The following is an 18,462-nucleotide window of genomic DNA, read 5'->3' as shown; positions in this document are numbered from 1 at the left end:
AGTGAGACTCCCTCTGAAAAAAAAAAAAAAAAAGAACAAACTGACCCACTCCACAGGGCTTCCCTCCATCTGCAATTGGAATGCACGCCTGGCATTGTTTTGCCAGGGCTTAGGGAAACCCCTCCACATGGTGAATTAATGCAAGATAGACTAGATAAGAGCAGAGTTAGGAACTCAATGTTTTCATACAGATGGCAATCTCTTGCTTAAAGGCTAAGCTCCTCGGTGACTTACAACAAGGAAAGATGGATAAAAGGTTATCAACACTGCCCACATGTGCAGTGTGTTTTGGAAAACTTGATCCCATTGTATACAAACAAATGTTCCCCTGTAATCTGATAATACTGAGCTTCCCTGACACAATGCTTCTGCAGGGCCTGATTTCAAGGCAATAGAAAATTAAATAGAAAAAAAATGTCTTCAAGGCAGTTCTTTAATTGGTATTGTGTCCCTTGTTTGTGTTAAATAAATATTTAGCTTATAGTTCTACATGTGCAAGAGATGAATCATCTAATCAAATAAGGTCAGCAAAGATAAGTCTCACCACCTCTGCAGCTGAAAATACAGATTTATGAGGGCAGGCTCTTAAAGTTATACTTAAGGGCTTTTAATTTGTACTTCTACAGTTATGGGAGGTGGCTACTGATGACACTCTATCCTTATTGCAACTTTATGCCGCGTAGAAATGAGCAGAGGAATAATCACAGTAAAATTTGCAATGATAGTTCTCCTGAAAGTTGGCATTGCCAACTATCATCTCCCATTAAGAGAAACTCTATTCTTGATTAGAATGCTTATATGTGCTCATCTATTTTCAGATTCAATTAGTCTCTATTTTGATAAGTATGCATTTCCAAAAGGGCTGCCTGAGCATAGTCTGTATCCCAGAACACAGGGGTTGGGGGACACTAGTTTATATGCCCTTGGTTTTTTTCAAAGGTTACAATATTGTGTCCAGTTATCCGGCTACAGGCCAAGGTTTAGTAAGAAGCATGATTTCCCTTGCTATTGTACTAATACAATTAGTTCCTTTCTTAAAGAGAAAGCTATGTATATAACATCACCTACTGCATGGACATGAAAGCTCAGCAGCTTACATGTAGATAGAACCTTCACCCTCTCCTTCATTTTGCAAACACATTTCTTAGGTTTCATGTACTCACCATCCCCAAGTCCTTATCCCTCAGACACTCTGTAACTCTTCCCCATATAATTTCCATCCAACCATCCCAATGGGGTTTTCTTTGCTAAGAGCATACCATGTCTCCAAATCCAATGAGCAATATCAATCTCCTCCTTAATGGACTTCTCGGCATCACTGGACATAGTCGACCATCCCCTTCTTTTTTTGAGGGTGATGGAATTTCAACCTTTCCGCCCAGGCTGGAGTGCAATGGTGTGATCTTGGCTCACTGCAACCACCACCTCCTGGATCGAAGTAATTCCCCTGCCTCAGCTTCCTGAGTAGCTTGGATTACAGGTGTCCGCCACCACGTCCAGCTGATTTTTGTATTTTTAGTAGAGATGGGGTTTTACCATGTTGACCAGGCTGCTCTCAAACTCCTGACATCTGGTGATCCACCCGCCTTGGCCTCCCAAAGTGCTGGGATTACAGGCATGTAATCCCATGTAATCCCGGGAGCTACCGCACCCGGCCCCCTTCTTAAAACTTGACTTTCCCTGGTTTCCTTGATTCTCAACTAGCCTTGTTTGCCTCCTGTTCCTGCCTCTCTGGTTTCCTTCCTGTCTCAGGTGATTAGCGACTCTTTAGAGCTGGTGACAGGAGCACTAAGAAAAATTTACTGAGGCAGTTGTAGGAAAAGAAAGGCAGATTTATCAGAAAAAGTATGAAAATACGTTGCAAGGATGCAATGGGCAGGCCAGCAGAAAGGAGCTGACTGCAACAAGACACAGCCTTGCTGGGGGTTTTATAGAATGTTGCTTCTATTGTGTGCTGAAGAGGGCTTTGTGTAGTGCTGACAATGCCAAGGTTGCAGGGAGCTAACTTGCATTATTTCTAATCAGGCAAGAGTCTGATCATAAGTTGGGCACAGGAAGATTGTGAGTTATTTGCACTGGAAGGCTATGTGTTCTGGACCATGAAGAAAGGCAGATTTATAGCTTATCTGCTTTATACTTTTGCTTTCACCTGGTCCTGCCAGCCTGATTCTTTTTCCCTAATTAGGACTCCACAATTTCCAATAGTCTTGGCCTGGTCGTCTTTCTCAACTGGACCTTTGATTGTTAGAATTCTGGGGGATTTGTTCCTAGGCTGCCTTCTCTAGTCTCTCTATTGCCTCCCTAATCAATCTTACCTAATCCTTTAGTTGCAATGACAAGTCCTCCCCACCTTGGCCTCTGCTCACCTTACCAGCTCTGCCTTGTACCCTTCACCTGCTCTCTTTTCATGTTCCAGCCACTCTGGCCTGATTGCAGTTCTTCAAATGTCTCATGCTCTTTCTTCACCTCAGGGTCTTTGCACATGATCTTTTTTTCCACCTAGAACCATCTCCTTCCCCTTTTTCCAAACTCCCCTGTCGTTTTTAGCTAACTCCAACTTATGCTTCAGGTTTTGACTCAATTAAATACTTCCCCTGGAATATCTTCCACAAATCCCTAAGACTAAGTCATGTCCTTTTGATACAGACATTTGTAAACAGTTCAGCATAATGGTTCAGGGAATAAGCTCTGGAGTTAGACTTTCTAGGTTCAAATCCTGGCTCTGGCACTCACCAGCTGTATGATCACAGGCAAAATATTTAACCACTCAGTGGCTCAGTTAACTTTATATCATACTAGATCTGTGCCCTTTAATTAGATATCATGCTAAAACCACCCCATTAGGATTGTAAAGATTAAGTGATTTAATAATGTCAGTGCTGAGTTTAGTGCCTGGCACATAGTAAGTCCTCAACAAATGTTAATATTATGATTATTCTTCTTGGTAGCACTTTCACAGCCACAGTTAAACAATGAATTGAGTAATTTATTCTTCAATAATGTTCATCCACTTTATTAGACTTCAAGCTTCATGGAGACAGGGTCCATCATCTTGTTTACTGCTACTTCCCCTTCACTTAGTAGAACTCTTAACATGTAACGGGACTTCATAAATGTTTTTCCAGTAAAGGAATACACAAACGAATAGATGAGTAAAGGAATAAATAGTTTTACTTCATGGAATATTTATAACCATAAATATAATACAAGCAGGAAGGCTAAGGGCCTAGACTAAGTGTGTGTAGGTATTCAGGGGAAGTAGAGACTATTTATAACTGGACAGATCCGGAAACCTTCATCTGCGAGGAAGCCCTTTGCCTGGACATTGAAGGATGGATAGAATCTGAATATGCAGTGATTGTTCTGGGGCTAAGGGACAGAAAAAGATGAGGATTCCTAAAACAAATAAATGGCAGGATTATTTTGATTTTCCCAAACACAGGAAAATTGTTTGACAGTAATTGCTCCTGTCCACCCCCAAAATTAACTCTCAAAGATTGACTTGGCATTCTTACTTTCGCATGAGCACTGGAAAATATCTTGCACTATTTTAGCTTATGAAAAAGCAACTGACTTTGGTAGTGAAAATATTAGAGATGTTTATTACATATGCTCACTCTTATAAATAAAGTCACTTTCACTGATCCTTAAGGAGAACCTTAAGGATCAGTGAAAGTGATTTCCTTTATTCTGAAAGCAGTGAAAAATTGAAAAGGGAATGTTGTGAGAAGAGTGCTTGAGGAAAATCAATTTTGCATCTCTGTAGAGAGAGAGAGTAGAGAAATAAAGAAAGGAGGCCATTGCTATGGCATACATGAGGGGCGGTGAAAGCCTGGATTGTGTAGTACGTCAGAGGTAGGGGGATAAATGCAAGATAGTTACAGTCAGTCTCAGAAGTTAACCTGAGTGAGGCTGCATTTGAGTAGAAATGACTGAAGAATTTTAGACTTTTAGAATAGTAATAGAAGACTTGAAGAAACCAACTCCTGCATCCCAATTTTGAAATCATTGGGTGCAGTCAAACCCCTGGATTTTACTGATAAGAAAACAGTCTCAGAGAGATAAAGTGACTTGCCCCACATTACACAGCTAATTAGTGGCAAAGTGAGGCTAGAAGTTTCTTTCCAGTTGCCTGGTCAGGTGTCTGTAAAGTTTTTCTTTGTGTTCTGGAGATGGTGTTTCACTCGTTGCCCAGGCTGGAGTGTAATGGCTCAATCTCGGCTCACTGCAACCTCTGCCTCCTGGGTTCAAGGGATTCTCCTGCTTCAGTCCCTCAGATAGCTGGGTTTGCAGGCACCTGCCACCATGCCCAGCTAATTTTTTGTATTTTTTTTAGTAGACACGGGGTTTCACGTCAGGCTGGTCTTGAACTCCTGACCTCAGATGATCTACCCACATGGGCCTCCCAAAGTGCTGGTTAATTTCCCACCAAGAAGATCTCTTAGCTCAAATGGCACCTTGTTCTCAGAGGAATAGGCTGCTTTGTTTCTAATTTTGCCACTACCATATATCAGCTGTGTGGTCTCGGTGAATTAGTCATCCATCTAAGCTTCTGTTTTCCATATCTGAAAAGTGGGGGTAATTTAATAGTATCAGAGGCTTCTTGAGAGGGTTAGACGGCATAACCCTTGCATAACCCTTGCTCCTGTTCTCAGCAGCAGGTCTAGAACATAGTGAGCACCCCTTAAGGTTGGGCTCCTACAGTCATTCTCACACCAGCAGTTATTGCCCATAATCCTATCATACGTGGTTGCTCCAATTGGCTAAAATTTTGAGAATCATTGGTAGATCTCTTGGAGTTCTGACTGATTCAGTTCCTACCTACCTAGAAAGAGCTACACTTAGCTCTTTCTGGGCCGAGTTTTCTGATCTCAGCGCTGATGAAGGATTTCTAACAGAAGAGTTGATCTTAAGCACTGATTGTTTTCTTATTGTTTATTTATTTATTTATTTTTTTCTTTTAGAGAGATAGGGTCTTGCTCTGTGGTGCAGGCTTAACTAGAATGGTAAAATCATAGCTCACTGCAGGCTTGAACTCCACAGCTCATGGATTCAAGCCATCTTCCCACCCCAGACCCCTGAGTAGCTAGGTGCATGCCTCTGCACTAAGCTAATTAAAAAAAAAATTTTTTTTTGTACGATACAGGATCTCACTTTGTTGCTCAGGCTGGTCTTGAACTCCTGGCTTCAAGTGATCCTCCCTCCTTGGGCTCTGAAAATGCTGGGATTGCAAGGCATGAGTTACCATACCCAGCCAGCACTGGCTGTTTCTAAGAGATGTGAGAACAGGCCAGTTCCACAGTGAAGGTTCCTGGTGCACAAATCACTCTGCAAGAGAACGTCATTAATGGTGGCTTCAAGGAACCCAGACCATTCATCCTCCAGGTGCAGTGTTGCTGAGAACCTTGATGACATATTCCTGGCATATGATGTCAGGCTGTGCTTTATTTTCCTCTCCCTCTCTTCTAACTTCACAGACAGGAAAATGGAGTCAGAGGAGACCAGGAAGTTGCTCACAGCCACGAGGTTAATACTGAGGGCTAGGTCATATTTCCCAGCTTTTCTAAGAAATAGCTGGCTCACACACGTTGGTGAGTTTTAGTAGAGAGTGTCCTAGATTTTAATTTAAAAAGAGAGGGAGATTGGGAATGACATCTGTTCATGTTCTTTCTCTTTCTGCCTCTGTTTCTCGCTTTGTCTCACAGTCTTTGTCTGCCATTTACTCCAGGAATTTTAGAAGAAATATGAACTTTTGGGGAATTTAGTATTAGAGGGGCCCCACTGAAGACAAATTGCCTTGAATATAGGATTTTTCCCCCCATTGCCTAAGTTATACCGTTTTTACTTGCTTCCTTACAAGTACAGATACCTGTGAGCTGGAAGGTTTGTACGATTAATGATGTGGGTTAAAGAAAAGTTTGTCTTCAGGTCTCTATCCAGGTGTGGCAGCAACCCCTAAAGCTGAAGTGAATTTCAGCTGGTATCTCTGTTCCCATTGTTCAGGTCCATGCCATACTGGTTGTCAAATATGTTGACTATTTTCTTTCTTTCTACGTAGTGGCTTTCTCCTTTCTTTTGACTGAAGAATCCATGACCTTTGCTGTGTAACTGATGACTGTATGTCACGTTCTGCATCCAGAGAACACCCTCCTCCCCGTGGTGGGGTCCTTCCTACAACTCCATTTCTTTTGGCTTGTGATCTTGTTGTCAACAAATGAGTCAACATAGATAAGGATGTTAATTTATCCAAAATTGTCTCAGCAGAGGCAGAGGGTGGGGGAAGATGGGGACAGTATTGGCCAATGGCCTATACAAAGGGCCAGACATGACTACTTGGGAACATTGGAATTCTTGCTAACTCTGACCAAACAAAAGGATGCACTGCTGACATTGGGAAACTGTAGAAAGATATGGAGCCAGCTCTAGTCCTTCTAGTATGTGAGTCCTTCCTTGGTTATCAGATTCGAAGGGAGGCTCATTAACTATTCAGTTACTAAGTCTCTTCTCCTTGATTAACTGCCTAGGTAGGGAACCAATTAGTATGACGTACTAGGTTGGAGCCTGAAAAAACTATTTTGCCTCTCAAATACCTGACTCATTCTATATTAGCCTGTTCAATACCCACAAAGTCACACCGTCTTTCAATAAGGGAGAGAAAACTTCCAATAGAAAATTAAGCAGGGCATTGCTTTGATTTCCCCACAGCAGAGGCATCTGGTCTTAAACAATTGCTATAACCTAAATTGCAAAGCATTTCCCCCAAACCATTGAGTTTCAGAATTTAAAAAATGTGTTTGATTGTCAAATTTGCAAATTGGATCGGTTTTCCAGTTTTCCACTGAGGAAGAGGAAAAGGTGGCCATTGGCAGCTGGCGATTGAAATACGATTTTCCCTGGCATGTAAACCTGGCCTATCATCAGTGTGTTATCCTGGCCATGCTTTCCTGGTGCTCCCTGCAACACTGCAGCCAAAGCCTTCCCTTCTGGATGGTTGCTTTCTGGATTATATTGACAATCAGAATAATAATTATTGCAGCCTGCATTTCTGGAGTTCTTCATGGTCTTTAATCTCATCTGAGTCTCAGAAAACTGTGAGAGAGAATTAGGGGTGGTACAATTATTTCCATTTTAGAGACGGGCAAACTTGGACTCAGAGAAGACAATGACTTACACAAGGACACAGTTTCTAGTAATCCCGGATCCTAACCCATACATTGTGTCCCTTAGTCTAGCATTCTTTTGACAACAACACATGGGCATAGAAAAGCCATTAGGAGAGGAGTGTGCACAAAGTAGATTGCCTTGGTCCCCAGACCTTCTAGGGTCGAGATTATTCCATGTGACGCCATACTTTTTAAATGCAAGAATGATTAATCTGGTCACCAAGAAGCTGTTATCATCAGCATTATAAAGGGAATTTTCAAAAATCAATACATAAGGCCAGGTATGATGACTCACGTCTGTAATTTTGGCACTTCGGGAGGTTGAGGCAGGAGGATTGCTTGAGGCCAGGAGTTCAAGACCAGCCTGGGCAATAGAGTGAGACCCTGTCTCAAAAAATAGAAATAAAATAATATGAAAAATTTTTTAAAAATCAATGAATAAGATGAGATATATAATGATACTAATATTCCATAGTATGCATTATAATATGAAATGATACTATAAGATACAACTTACATTTTTATAACCAAGTCCAGCAGTTTTCACACTAATGGATCATAGTCTATTCATAGTCATGAAGTCCATTCAGTGGGTTGCTACCAGAATTAAATTAAAAATGGGGTAAGATACTTTATGATAGAATTGAAAATACCAAAGTACATTGCATGTAGCAAAACTGAAGTGTTCCCTATTCAGTTTTTTTGTTCATAACTTATGTGTACTAGATGACAGTGTTTAAAATATTTCTTACACATGCATCTGCTACCTTTTCCTGTTTACATGTACCATTCTCAGCCTCTCAACCCCCGTTATCCTAATATGATCATCACCCAAAGGTCTGGGCGGAGAATGCTAAGTTATTTCCTTCGTGCTCCTCCGTCCTTTTCTCTCTCTATTGAAAAGGTTCTCGTGTAGGATGACCTTCAAGACAGGGCTTGAGAGTTCTTTCCTTGTTTAAGAAATAAATTGCTGTATTTCTAAACCATCATATTTCCATTTCAGCCCAACCACCTCAAACTTGAAGACATGAAATCCCCAAGGAGAACCACCTTGTGCCTCATGTTTATTGTGATTTATTCTTCCAAAGCTACACTGAACTGGAATTCTGAATCTACTATTCATCCTTTGGTGAGTACACCCATATCTGCTATAATTTTTCTTGTCACATTTCTCAGTTTTGGGAATGTTACAGAATGACAATGGTTCTTTTAAAAAGTTTAGGGAGAAAAATGTTTAGGGAGAGAAGAAAAAAATTCTTCCCATAATTGCAACATAAGAAAAAATGTTGCAAATGAGGAGAAGAGGTGAATATAAACGTAGGTCAGTGTATTTGCTGGGCGACCACTTGCTATGCTCTGAAATAAGTAGTGGTGTCAAGGGAACATCAATGTAACTTCAAGAGAAACCTCCCAGGCTTCCTTCCTTCACTAGATTGCAATCACTAGGCCTGAGGTGTCCAGTCTGTGAAACTCACAACAATAACAACAAAACAGATTTGAAAGATTGAGCAGAATGTATGTTCTCAAAGGATTCATTCTAACTGGGTTATCAGACTAGAACATGCTCCAAAAGACATTAATCTCTGTGTGTGTCTCAATCACAGACTGATATAGCTGAAGGGACCATAGACATCATCTAAGACCTTTGCTGACAAATTATCCAGGTGTTTTTGTCTTTGGAAAGTTAATGAGAGTTTAGCTTAAGTAAAGGGAAGGACAAGTACCCGCTTATTCCGGAAATTTTCAGGCTATTCCTTACTTAGACTTCTCCCTGCATCAAAGGGCATGTTCCTCATTGGAAATCTTTGGAGACTGATGTAATTCTCTCTGTCTCAATTTCTTCATCTGTAAAATGATACTAATAGTAGTACTGATTTTCTTTGATCGTTATGAAAATGGAATTAGTTTATACCCTAAGATGCCCTAGAACAGTGCCTGGCACATAATAAATGTTATTTAAGTGTTTGCTGTTATTATTTCTCTTATTGTAATGGTATTTTCCACTTTTTTGTTTCAGATGTTTCAGTTCTATTTTTTTTGTCAGTCACTGTTGTTAGAGCTTCACTGGTACATTTTTAACATGATAAAATGTCCCTCTTTGCCCTACTTTGTATGTTATATTTTAATTATTTGTCTGCTATTCCAGTTGTCATGTCTGCTTTTGTTTGTGTGCTTGCTTGATTTTTGTCCTTTATTTTTTAAGCCTTTATATCCCACTTTATTATTCCCTTGTAAACAATGTGTGTTTGATTTTTTTCTTTTAAATCAAACTTAAGCAAGTAAATTTGCATCATTTATTCCCATTTGATATCATTTTCAAAATGCTTGCCTGATCTTACCTTTAGGATTTTGTTTCCCGGCTACGCGCTTTCTTCCTATTTCCATTTTTGGTTCTTTCATTGTTTGACCTAGGTTATCTTTGTCTTTTCTTTATTTCTCTCATGACTTGGGGGATATATATGGTGTGTCATCTCTTCCAAACTCCAGTATGCAGGGTACAACCTATACACTCACACACAATAGCCTGCCCATCTAAACAGAGGAGGGAAACACTAAAGCTTCTTGCGAATTCACATAGCAGTGCAGAACTCTGGCTATCCAAGGTAGGTGAGGTAAAAGCCAGGACCTGAGATTATCTCAGCAATGGGGTGAACTTTGCTCTGTTCCAGTGTTTCTTAGTGCTACTGGCTGCAGCAGTGCCTGCCCTCTGTGCCACATCTGCCCTCCTAGCGATGGCCCTGGCAAAGCCCCTTCATCTACCTGGTGGTGAAGGCTGGTCAGGGGAAGCTGACCTCCAAGGGCTCTTGGTAGAATGTGAACTCCATCTTCCTGGAAGCTCCTACCACTCACCCCAAAGGACCCCACTTTTCCTTGCTAGATCTATCCTTCAAGGTATAATGCCTTCCTATAACCCAAAGGCTGAGGACTCCCATTGGAAAAGTGTGCTTGAGGCTGCCTGATCAGTTTACACTGCCCTAAGCTGCCACCCAGTTTCCATGATTGACCTTCTACCATCTTAAATGCAATATGTATGCAACGTGTAGTGATGGGCTTGGTTTTTTCAAATCGTGGTAACCACCTAACATAAAATTTAACGTCTTAAAACCATTTTCAAGCATACAGTTCAGTAGTATTAAGTATATTCACATTATTGTAAATCTAATTTCCATAATTCTTTTATTTTGCAAAACTCAAACTTTATGCCCATTTGACAGTAACTCCTCATTTCCTCCTCCACTGACAGCTGCTGGTACCACTATTCTAATTTCTGTGTCTACAAATTTGGTGATTCTAGATACCTCATGTAGGTGGAATCACAGAGTATTTGTCTTTTTGTGGCTGGCTTGTTTCACTTAGCATATTGTTCTCAGGGTTTACCCATTATAGAATTTCTTCCCTTTTTAAGGCTGAATAATGTCCTGTTTTATGTATGTACTGTATTTTGTTTGTCCATTCATCCATCCATGGACATGAGTTGCTTCTACCTCTTGGCTGTTGTGAATAATGTGCCTATGAACATGAATATACACATGTGGGGTGAAGGCCTTTTAAAGGGTGGTGATGTAGCCCAGTGCTTCTCAAACTTTCATGTGTGCACAGATCTGCCCAGAGACCTCGTTAAAGTGCAGAATTTAGCTCAGTATGCTTGGGTGGGGCCAGGATGTTGGCTTTCACACACGCTGCCCTGGCTCATGCTCCAGTGACCACTCTTAGAGTTACAGGCTGTGCATACTCAACTTTGATATCAGGCCTGAGTGGAAGCCCAGCTTTGACTCTCATTAGCTTTCGAAACTTTGTCAACTTTCTTCATTTCCCTGAGCCTGTTTCCTCCACATAAAATAAGACTAAATCATATCTCCTTCATTTGTTTGTTGTGAGGCTTAAATGTCCTACATGTAAGCCGCAGCACGGTGACTAGCACAGAGCCCAAGTGCTTATGAATTTGCAGTTATTTTTAACATTCTAGTATTAGGCTGGTGCACAAGTAATTGCAGCTTTTGCAATTACTTTGAATATAAATAAACCCCTCTAAATATACTTACATGAGGAGATACTGCTAGAGGACTCTTGCTCAGACAGTTTTCTAACACAGTAGAAAAGATGTTAAATTGGAGGTTTCAGGTATATGGCAGGGCTCGAGTGAGTAGGGGTAAGATTTGAGAAAGCAGGATCCTTTGCTTATCACCTCGTTTGCCATCCTGCTCCCTGGGAATTTTCTTCTTCATGAATAAAAAGCCATCTCTCATTCCTGACTGATTACCTACCTCCACTCCAGGCCGCCCTGCCCCATTGCCACAACAATTATGTGTGAAGTCATCATGTCCGACAGGTGGGGCACTTCCTGGAATTGGTGACCTTGTCTTTTCCGGCTGAAGCTTGGCCTTCAGGAAATTCCTTCTGGACAGCACTGTCCACTGTGGATCAGACAGTCCTCTGGACACCTTCACACAGATGGAGCAGGCACGGGGAGGTCCAATTGGAAGCTCTGTTTCCTTGTCTGAAGTAAACACACTGCCGAGCCCTGGGAGCCCTGGCAAGCCTATGCTCCCTTGTGAGTTCTACCCAGCACCCAAAGTGTGAGAGGAAGGGCAAGTGCTGGAGTCCCACAGTTCCCCAAGCTGGGATGACATGAGGACTCAGGATGGTAAGGCTGGTCCCCAGTGAGTCCAGGCCAGCAGATAACACAGCATACACCACAACCAGAGACTGCACTGAGCACCCGATGTGCCTCAGCACTTAGTATTTTTCATAATGTAAGAAACAGAGGATTAGAGGGAATGAACGACTTCTCCTGAGAATCTGAGACTGTGGGATTCAGTTCTTGGTGTGACCATTTGCTCCATTCAAATCCAGGTCCTGTGACTTAGTAGCCAGCTCTTTGTACCTCCTTGAATCTGGGGATGGTCAAGGGCTTTTGACCCCATTTCCACACCAGCTCCTCAGAGGGCTTTATTGCCATCAGTGTGCTTTTTCCTCCATCATCTCTGATGTTTGCAGGGCTTAAAATAAGAAGTAGGTTGTTCTCATTGGACAACAAAGAGGCTGTAGGTAACAGAGCTGTGAGCTGTGCAAGCAGCACTTTGCAAAGATGTGCCCTGAAGGTTCCAGATGATCACTATAAAGATTCAGGAAATCTTCAAAAAGTAGTATTTCCAAAAGATGGACTCATGTCAACAGATGCGCTGGTTGAAAAGGTGGTTTCCTGCACCTCACCCCAGACCTACTGAATCACACTGGGGGCAGCAGAGACAAGCGATTCTATTCTCACAGAGAGATGAGAGAATTGCTGCATGAGAGAACTGAAATATACCTTGATTTTAACACGTAACTGACAAGACAAGAGGCAAGACCTCTCTGCTTTAGTCCTATTGAAAGCAGAGAGAATGAAAACTCGACCTGGGAGAGCTGCCCAAAGGTGACCACTGGTGGTCATATTCTCCTGTGCTAACTGAGTCCTCTTACTGCTGCCTTGAAGTGTGAACAGAGAAAGCTCCCAGTGGCCACTTCCTCCTCCCTACCAGGCACCAGAGAGGATGGAGGCAGGAAAGCAGGGAGAACCTTCCTTTTGTCTGGGAACAAAGCCAAAGCATTCTCCAGGGGAAGCTGGGCCGGAACCAGCCCTATACATTGACTTTGCACCTTCAGTTCCTGCATTCAAGTACCTCTAAAATAACTTCCCTGTAAATAAAGCAGCAACTGGGCTTTTGAAATTCCAATCATCATCCGTCATTCCTCTATTAATTTGTTCAAGAACATTTATGAACTATCAAGTGCACAGTCCCTCCCCATTTCCTACTGACTTTAATACATTCCTCAACCAGTACCTCCTAAGGGCATCAGCAAGGGGAGCAGGTAAACCTAACATTGAGTGGTAAATTGCTGACTTCTGATCTTTTCCTAAAAATGTAACTTAGTAAGAGGAGGGAGACCAGCCAAGGGAACTATTAACTGGAACGGAGGAGGGAATAGAAAGAGGTTATAGAGACAGAGAGAGAAGCAGTGCTGGGTAGAGAGACCGGCTCCCTGAGACAAAGCCAGTTTCCCAGGTCTCTGCTGATAAGGTGATGCAGTGCCTACGTCGACAAGTGCAGACTCTGGAGCTGGCTGGGTTTGAATCCTAGCTCTGCCATTGAAGTCTGTGTGACCATAGGCAAGTTACTGGACCTCTCTGTGCCTGTACTTTCTTATTAGTGAAAGGTGGATAATAACAGCATCTACCTCTTAGATTGTCCCGGCACAGGATGTTAAATACATCTTAGGAAGTATTATGTTTGTCATTGTGATGATGTGAGATACCTAGAAAATAGTGGTAGACAACCCTGATGGCAGAATGAGCTCTGCCCCAGGTGGCGGTCATGGACATGTAGAGTTTGTGGTAAAGCACAGATCTCTGTGGTCAGGGGTTATCTGGCAGACTTCAGAGAGGCGGGGCTTTTCTGCTGAGTGTGAAGGGAGTTTGAGGTGGAAAGCACATCACAGGAAAACTTGCAGGCAGGCAGGGACGAGCTAGGAAATCCATGTCAGGTCAAGATATGGTACAGGCTGTGTTACCAGCTGCAGAACTGGTGGTGAGCCCATGAGTGAAAGTGATCAATGCTTATTCTTTAACAAAAAAACTACATGATGAAGGAGATGAACTTCACAGAAGTGCACCAGGTGGCAGGTGCAGCATGATGCCCCAGAACACCTTGATGACCCCTCTCCGAATAGCATTTGCCATATAACCAAAATTACTGTCAGTGCTTTGCATCAATTAAACATTTGGTTCTCGCAACAACGTTCTGAGATAAGCTATATTCATCTGCATTCGGTAGGTAAGGACTGAGGCACAGAAAGGTTAGCTGATTTGCCCAAGGTCACACAGTAATTTTATGATGGAGCTAGGATTTGAACTCAATGTCTGCAGAGTCCTTACTTTTAGTCACAGCACGGTGTCTTAATAGCTAAACTGTATTAAGAGCTCACTGTATGCCATACTGTAGTTTGCTTAGTTCTCATAACAATCCTATAAAATTGATACTGTTATTATTCCCATGGTACAGGAAAAATAAAACCCTAAAGCTCAGCAAGAATATGTAACTTCTCCAAAGTCACAAAGCCATAGAGTAAGTGGCACACTGTTGTACCCAGGCAGTCTGACTCTAGGGCAGGCTCTCTTAGTTCCTACTACAGAAACCAGCAATAGAACCATCCAGGAGAAAAAGGATCAGAAGCAGAAGAAATAATTTCTAAGCACACCCAATGGTTAAAGAGCCCTACTACAGCAGAAAAATTGAGGTGGGGACAGGCTGAGTGCTAAGAAGGAGGTCGTGAGACTTGTCTTGAAGGTCACTGGGATGATTCATAGTTCGAGTCAGGCAGAAAGTACAAGTTTAGAACATTATAATCATTTATATTTCTTGACAGGATTCAACCTACAGGAACTCTGAGAAAGTCAGATATGGTGATTTCTTCTGCTCTTGCTCTAGAGACTGGTCTAAAAAAAAAATGAATTCCTAGGTCACACTGCAGTAGCAACTCTACTTCATTTTCCAAACCATTTCATTGCTGTTGCCTGGCATCCACGGGGCACATGGTGCTGACCCGAAATCTGCAGCCTTAAGCTCAGCTCCAACATTTAGGGCTATCTAAGCAGGGAACCATGGTGAAAAGACTTCTCTAGCATTAACAACTTTCTCAAATGTTCTTTTCAGCGTCTTCATGAACAGGAACTAGCTGGTGAAGAGGCATTGAGGCAAAAACCAGCCGGTATGTAAACTCTGGCTTGGCAATCTCTTTTATAAGTCTGCTCAAATGATATGTGTTGCAACTTTTTAAAACATTGTAGCATACACAATTCAGTCTCCAAGGGCATCAGGGTCATATAGTACAGCGTGATTTGCAAAAGTAATTACTAGGAAGCTCCATTCTCTACCAGATGAGAGTAACTGGGTCATAGCAACATGTAAGAACTCCCTTCCCTCCCCATCACCATCACCGTTCCTTACATTCCTAGGATTTTCCTGTGGCTCTCTCCTCAGCTGCTCTCCTGTGTCACCAAACAGCCTACTTCTCTCCCCAGCATCCAGAAGCCTTTCTTTTTGCCTTTACAAGAAAAGTTATTTCACTCAGGACTTTATCTTTTGAAGCAATCTAACCACAAGGCTCAAGTCCTCCTCCTCTGTTTCCCACTCCAATTTTCCCACCCGCCTCTAAAGCGGGTGGTCTAGAAAATACAAGACTCAGCCCTTTGGAGAGTTAGAGGCAGGTGAAGAGCTGTGAATACTGACACAGCCACCTTCAAATCCCATCCTGGGTGGACCCTGCGCAGATGTCAGGGAACAACTGCAGGCTGGGTGTTCCCAGGACTGATACTCATGCTCCCAGCACAGCAGCCCTTCAAAAGCACAGATCCGATCCTGTCGTTTCCCTCCCTAGAACTCTTCATGGTCTCCCTTGGCCTTGGAACTAAAAGCCAATCATCTGCTCGTGACTCACCAGGCCTTCTGTGCATTTCCCACCTGATCTCCTGTTCCCTTTCACTGCATCAACACCCTGCCCGTCGTCACCCTTTGTTTACCTGGGAGACTCCCACTGAAGTCTCAAGGTCTATGAACTCCGGCCCTGTTAAGCCTCCCATCCATTCCCCAGAGCATCAGGGATTGCTTTTCCTGGGTTCCCATTTCCCTTGACACGTATCCATTCACAACATTTGTCCCAAAGCACTGTAATTATTTTACTTCCTATTTGCCACCCCCAGTAGAGGAGCACTTACTTGAGTTCTCCTTATCTCTGTAGCCTGGCATCAAGCCCAGTTTCTTTCTCAACCAGTGAGCAAACAGATGAAGCACTTGAACGTTCACGTTACAGCTACACCTTTCTCAATTCCTATTGGGAAGTGTCTGCTGGTTGAGTGGCCGTACCAACCTTCTAGAAAGAAAAATGTTTTACCCTGTCACATTGTGATGGAATCATTTCTTCAGGCATGTGTGACTTCATCTAGTCAGTCTAAGAGAAATAGTAGGTTGCCCAAGAAGGCAGGGTTACCCTGAGGTCGGAGTGGAGGCATCTGTTAGAGCCTTTCACAGTGCAGTGTCCAGTGCTTGAAATGAGAATTTGACCACATTTTATTAAGCTCTTAAAATACTGATGGGAAGATCATACCACTGTTGGTTTTCCTCTCTCCCTTTCTCTTCCCCTTCTTTTCTTTTCTATTTCAGCCTTCGTTTTGTTAGCCCTGTGGGATCCACCCTCCCTTTCTCCCTCCTTCCTTGAAGTGACCTATAGCACAATCTGTATGTTCCATGCTCTAAAACAGGTATCATTATCTCTACTCCATCCTGACAAACCCTTAAACTTTTCTGCACCCTATGACAGGAACAGAGCCAGGAATGTGCTTATTTGCTATTTTGAAAGACTTTTGCCTTTTAAAATCAAACTACTAGCCAGTGAATTGCAGCTCCAGGCTTCTGCCAGGTTCTTCTAGGGCTCAGGCTGCCAGCTTCCTCAGGAGCAGTGGGTGACTACAGCTGTAAAAGGAATGTCTTCCTGTTCTTCTGAGCCAGGCTGTTTATGACCCACGGTGACACTGTGAGAGGGTAGCCCTTGGGGAGGAAACCATTTCTACATCTAAGGATTTGATATTCCAAAATTTTTCCAGGTGTGATTTCATTAAAAACAATCATGATGACATTAAATCACCATGAAAACATGTTTTTTATTTATTATACATGGCCCTCTGTGTTCTCAGGCGGCTAGAGTCATTTGGGAAGTGTTAATGAATCAACCTATCATCTGCAGAAGATGGATTGACCTTGGTACTTTTACAAAATTGCGGAAGTAAGAAATGGCCATAGAAAGGCCCAGGCACTAGGCCCCAGATATCCAGAATGTTAGTTGCAGTTAAGAAGATGACTCTCCAGGAAAATGATGAAAGGAAGCCACAGGAAACGTTACCTTCAACAGGACGCCACATGGAGTTGTGCGTTCTGCTCGGTGTGTTCGTTAAGCGAGGTGTTAGAACTGAGCTCTGATTTTCATGGTGCGATTCCCTTTCACGTACACATACCTCTCCCTTTCTGAAGCCTGGATGTCACAGGGAGACAAAGCTTCTAAAAGAAAAAAAATTAGGTCAGGAATTTTTTTTTGAGTCACCGGACCAAATCTTTAGCATTTGGAATAGAATCATCTTTAAAGATGGGATCAATATTTATATTTATTCTCAGCACACCATGAATTTCTACCCAAGTGACTGGTCAGTTACGTAACCTAACTGTCCCTTTGAATTTATATGTGTGTATATATACACACATACATATATGTGTGTGTATACATGCATGTGTGTGTATATATGTATACGTGTGTGTGAGTGTGTGTGTGTGTGTATACTGTTGTCCTTCTTTTGGCATCTAAGGGGTTGGTTCCAGGAACCCCTCAGATACCAAAATGTGCATATGCTGAAGTGTCTGATATTAAATTGTGTAAATTTGCATATAACCTATGCACATCCTTGCATATATTTAAAATTATCTCTAGATTATTTATAATACCTCGTGCAATGTACATGCTATGTAAATAGTTGTACTGTACTTTTTAAGTAATAGCGACAAGAATAAAAGTCTGTACATGTTCAATATGGACAAAATATTATATTACACATATATGTATCACATATGTATGTCACATTTACATACACATACATATCTCAGAGTTATTACCTTATTGGGTTGTTAGGAAGATTAAATAACGTTATGTTAATATTACTTTAAAAATGTTAATTGGATTATCTGGTGTTTTTTTTTTCCTTTTAATAGTTTTTTTTAATAAATTTAAAACAAAGAAAATCGGTTTATTTATAAAATAGTATTGCATTTGAAAGGGCCTGATCTACCTCCAGTCCAGCAAAGATATTCTGTACCAGTCACATATAACCACTTGAAAGCAGGGACACAGATGCTGTGATATAGGCGTTGGCATTTTAGGAAAACTTTGTCAAAATTCTGTAGGGAAAAAGGCATGCACAATACCCAGAGGCAAGAAAAAGCATGGAGCTGCTTAGGACAATGAGTGGCTGTAACAGATCAGAGGGAAATAAGAATGTGGGAAAGATCCTGAGTCACATCAGGATTCCATCAGGAAGTGAATTCTGGATCAGCTGATGGGCTGGCACAGAGAGGTGACTGATGAATGCCCCTAAGTGAAAAGTATTTCAAAGGTTATGGTTAAATAAATTACATGAAGAAATTAGTGCCTGGGAAACCAGCCAAGAGGCTCGGCAGTCTGGACACGCAACCCTGGCCATGGAGTGAGATAGAAAAGA

At 42.0% G+C, this 18,462-nt stretch overlaps 1 protein-coding gene across 9 annotated transcripts in view; it reads left to right on the top strand.

The window, feature by feature from the left end:
- The window catches only part of ADGRF5 (adhesion G protein-coupled receptor F5), a 98,216-nt gene that overhangs the window by 36,946 nt on the left and 42,808 nt on the right, over positions 1-18,462 (top strand). For all 9 annotated transcript variants that reach the window (XR_004275586.1, XR_004275587.1, XM_032299618.1 and 6 more), the window contains exons 2-3: positions 8,167-8,292; positions 14,858-14,912. Coding sequence is in view for 7 of the 9 variants with exons in the window: in XM_032299618.1 (XP_032155509.1) it covers positions 8,191-8,292; positions 14,858-14,912 (157 nt within the window). In the remaining 2 variants the exon portion in view is untranslated. The remainder of the gene's footprint in view (positions 1-8,166; positions 8,293-14,857; positions 14,913-18,462) is intronic.

Source organism: Sapajus apella, unplaced genomic scaffold (assembly GCF_009761245.1).
Source record: "Sapajus apella isolate SASKATOON/1434 unplaced genomic scaffold, GSC_monkey_1.0 scaffold41, whole genome shotgun sequence".
Taxonomy (NCBI): Eukaryota; Metazoa; Chordata; class Mammalia; order Primates; family Cebidae; genus Sapajus; species Sapajus apella.
This window is presented reverse-complemented; position numbering and strand designations above follow the sequence as displayed.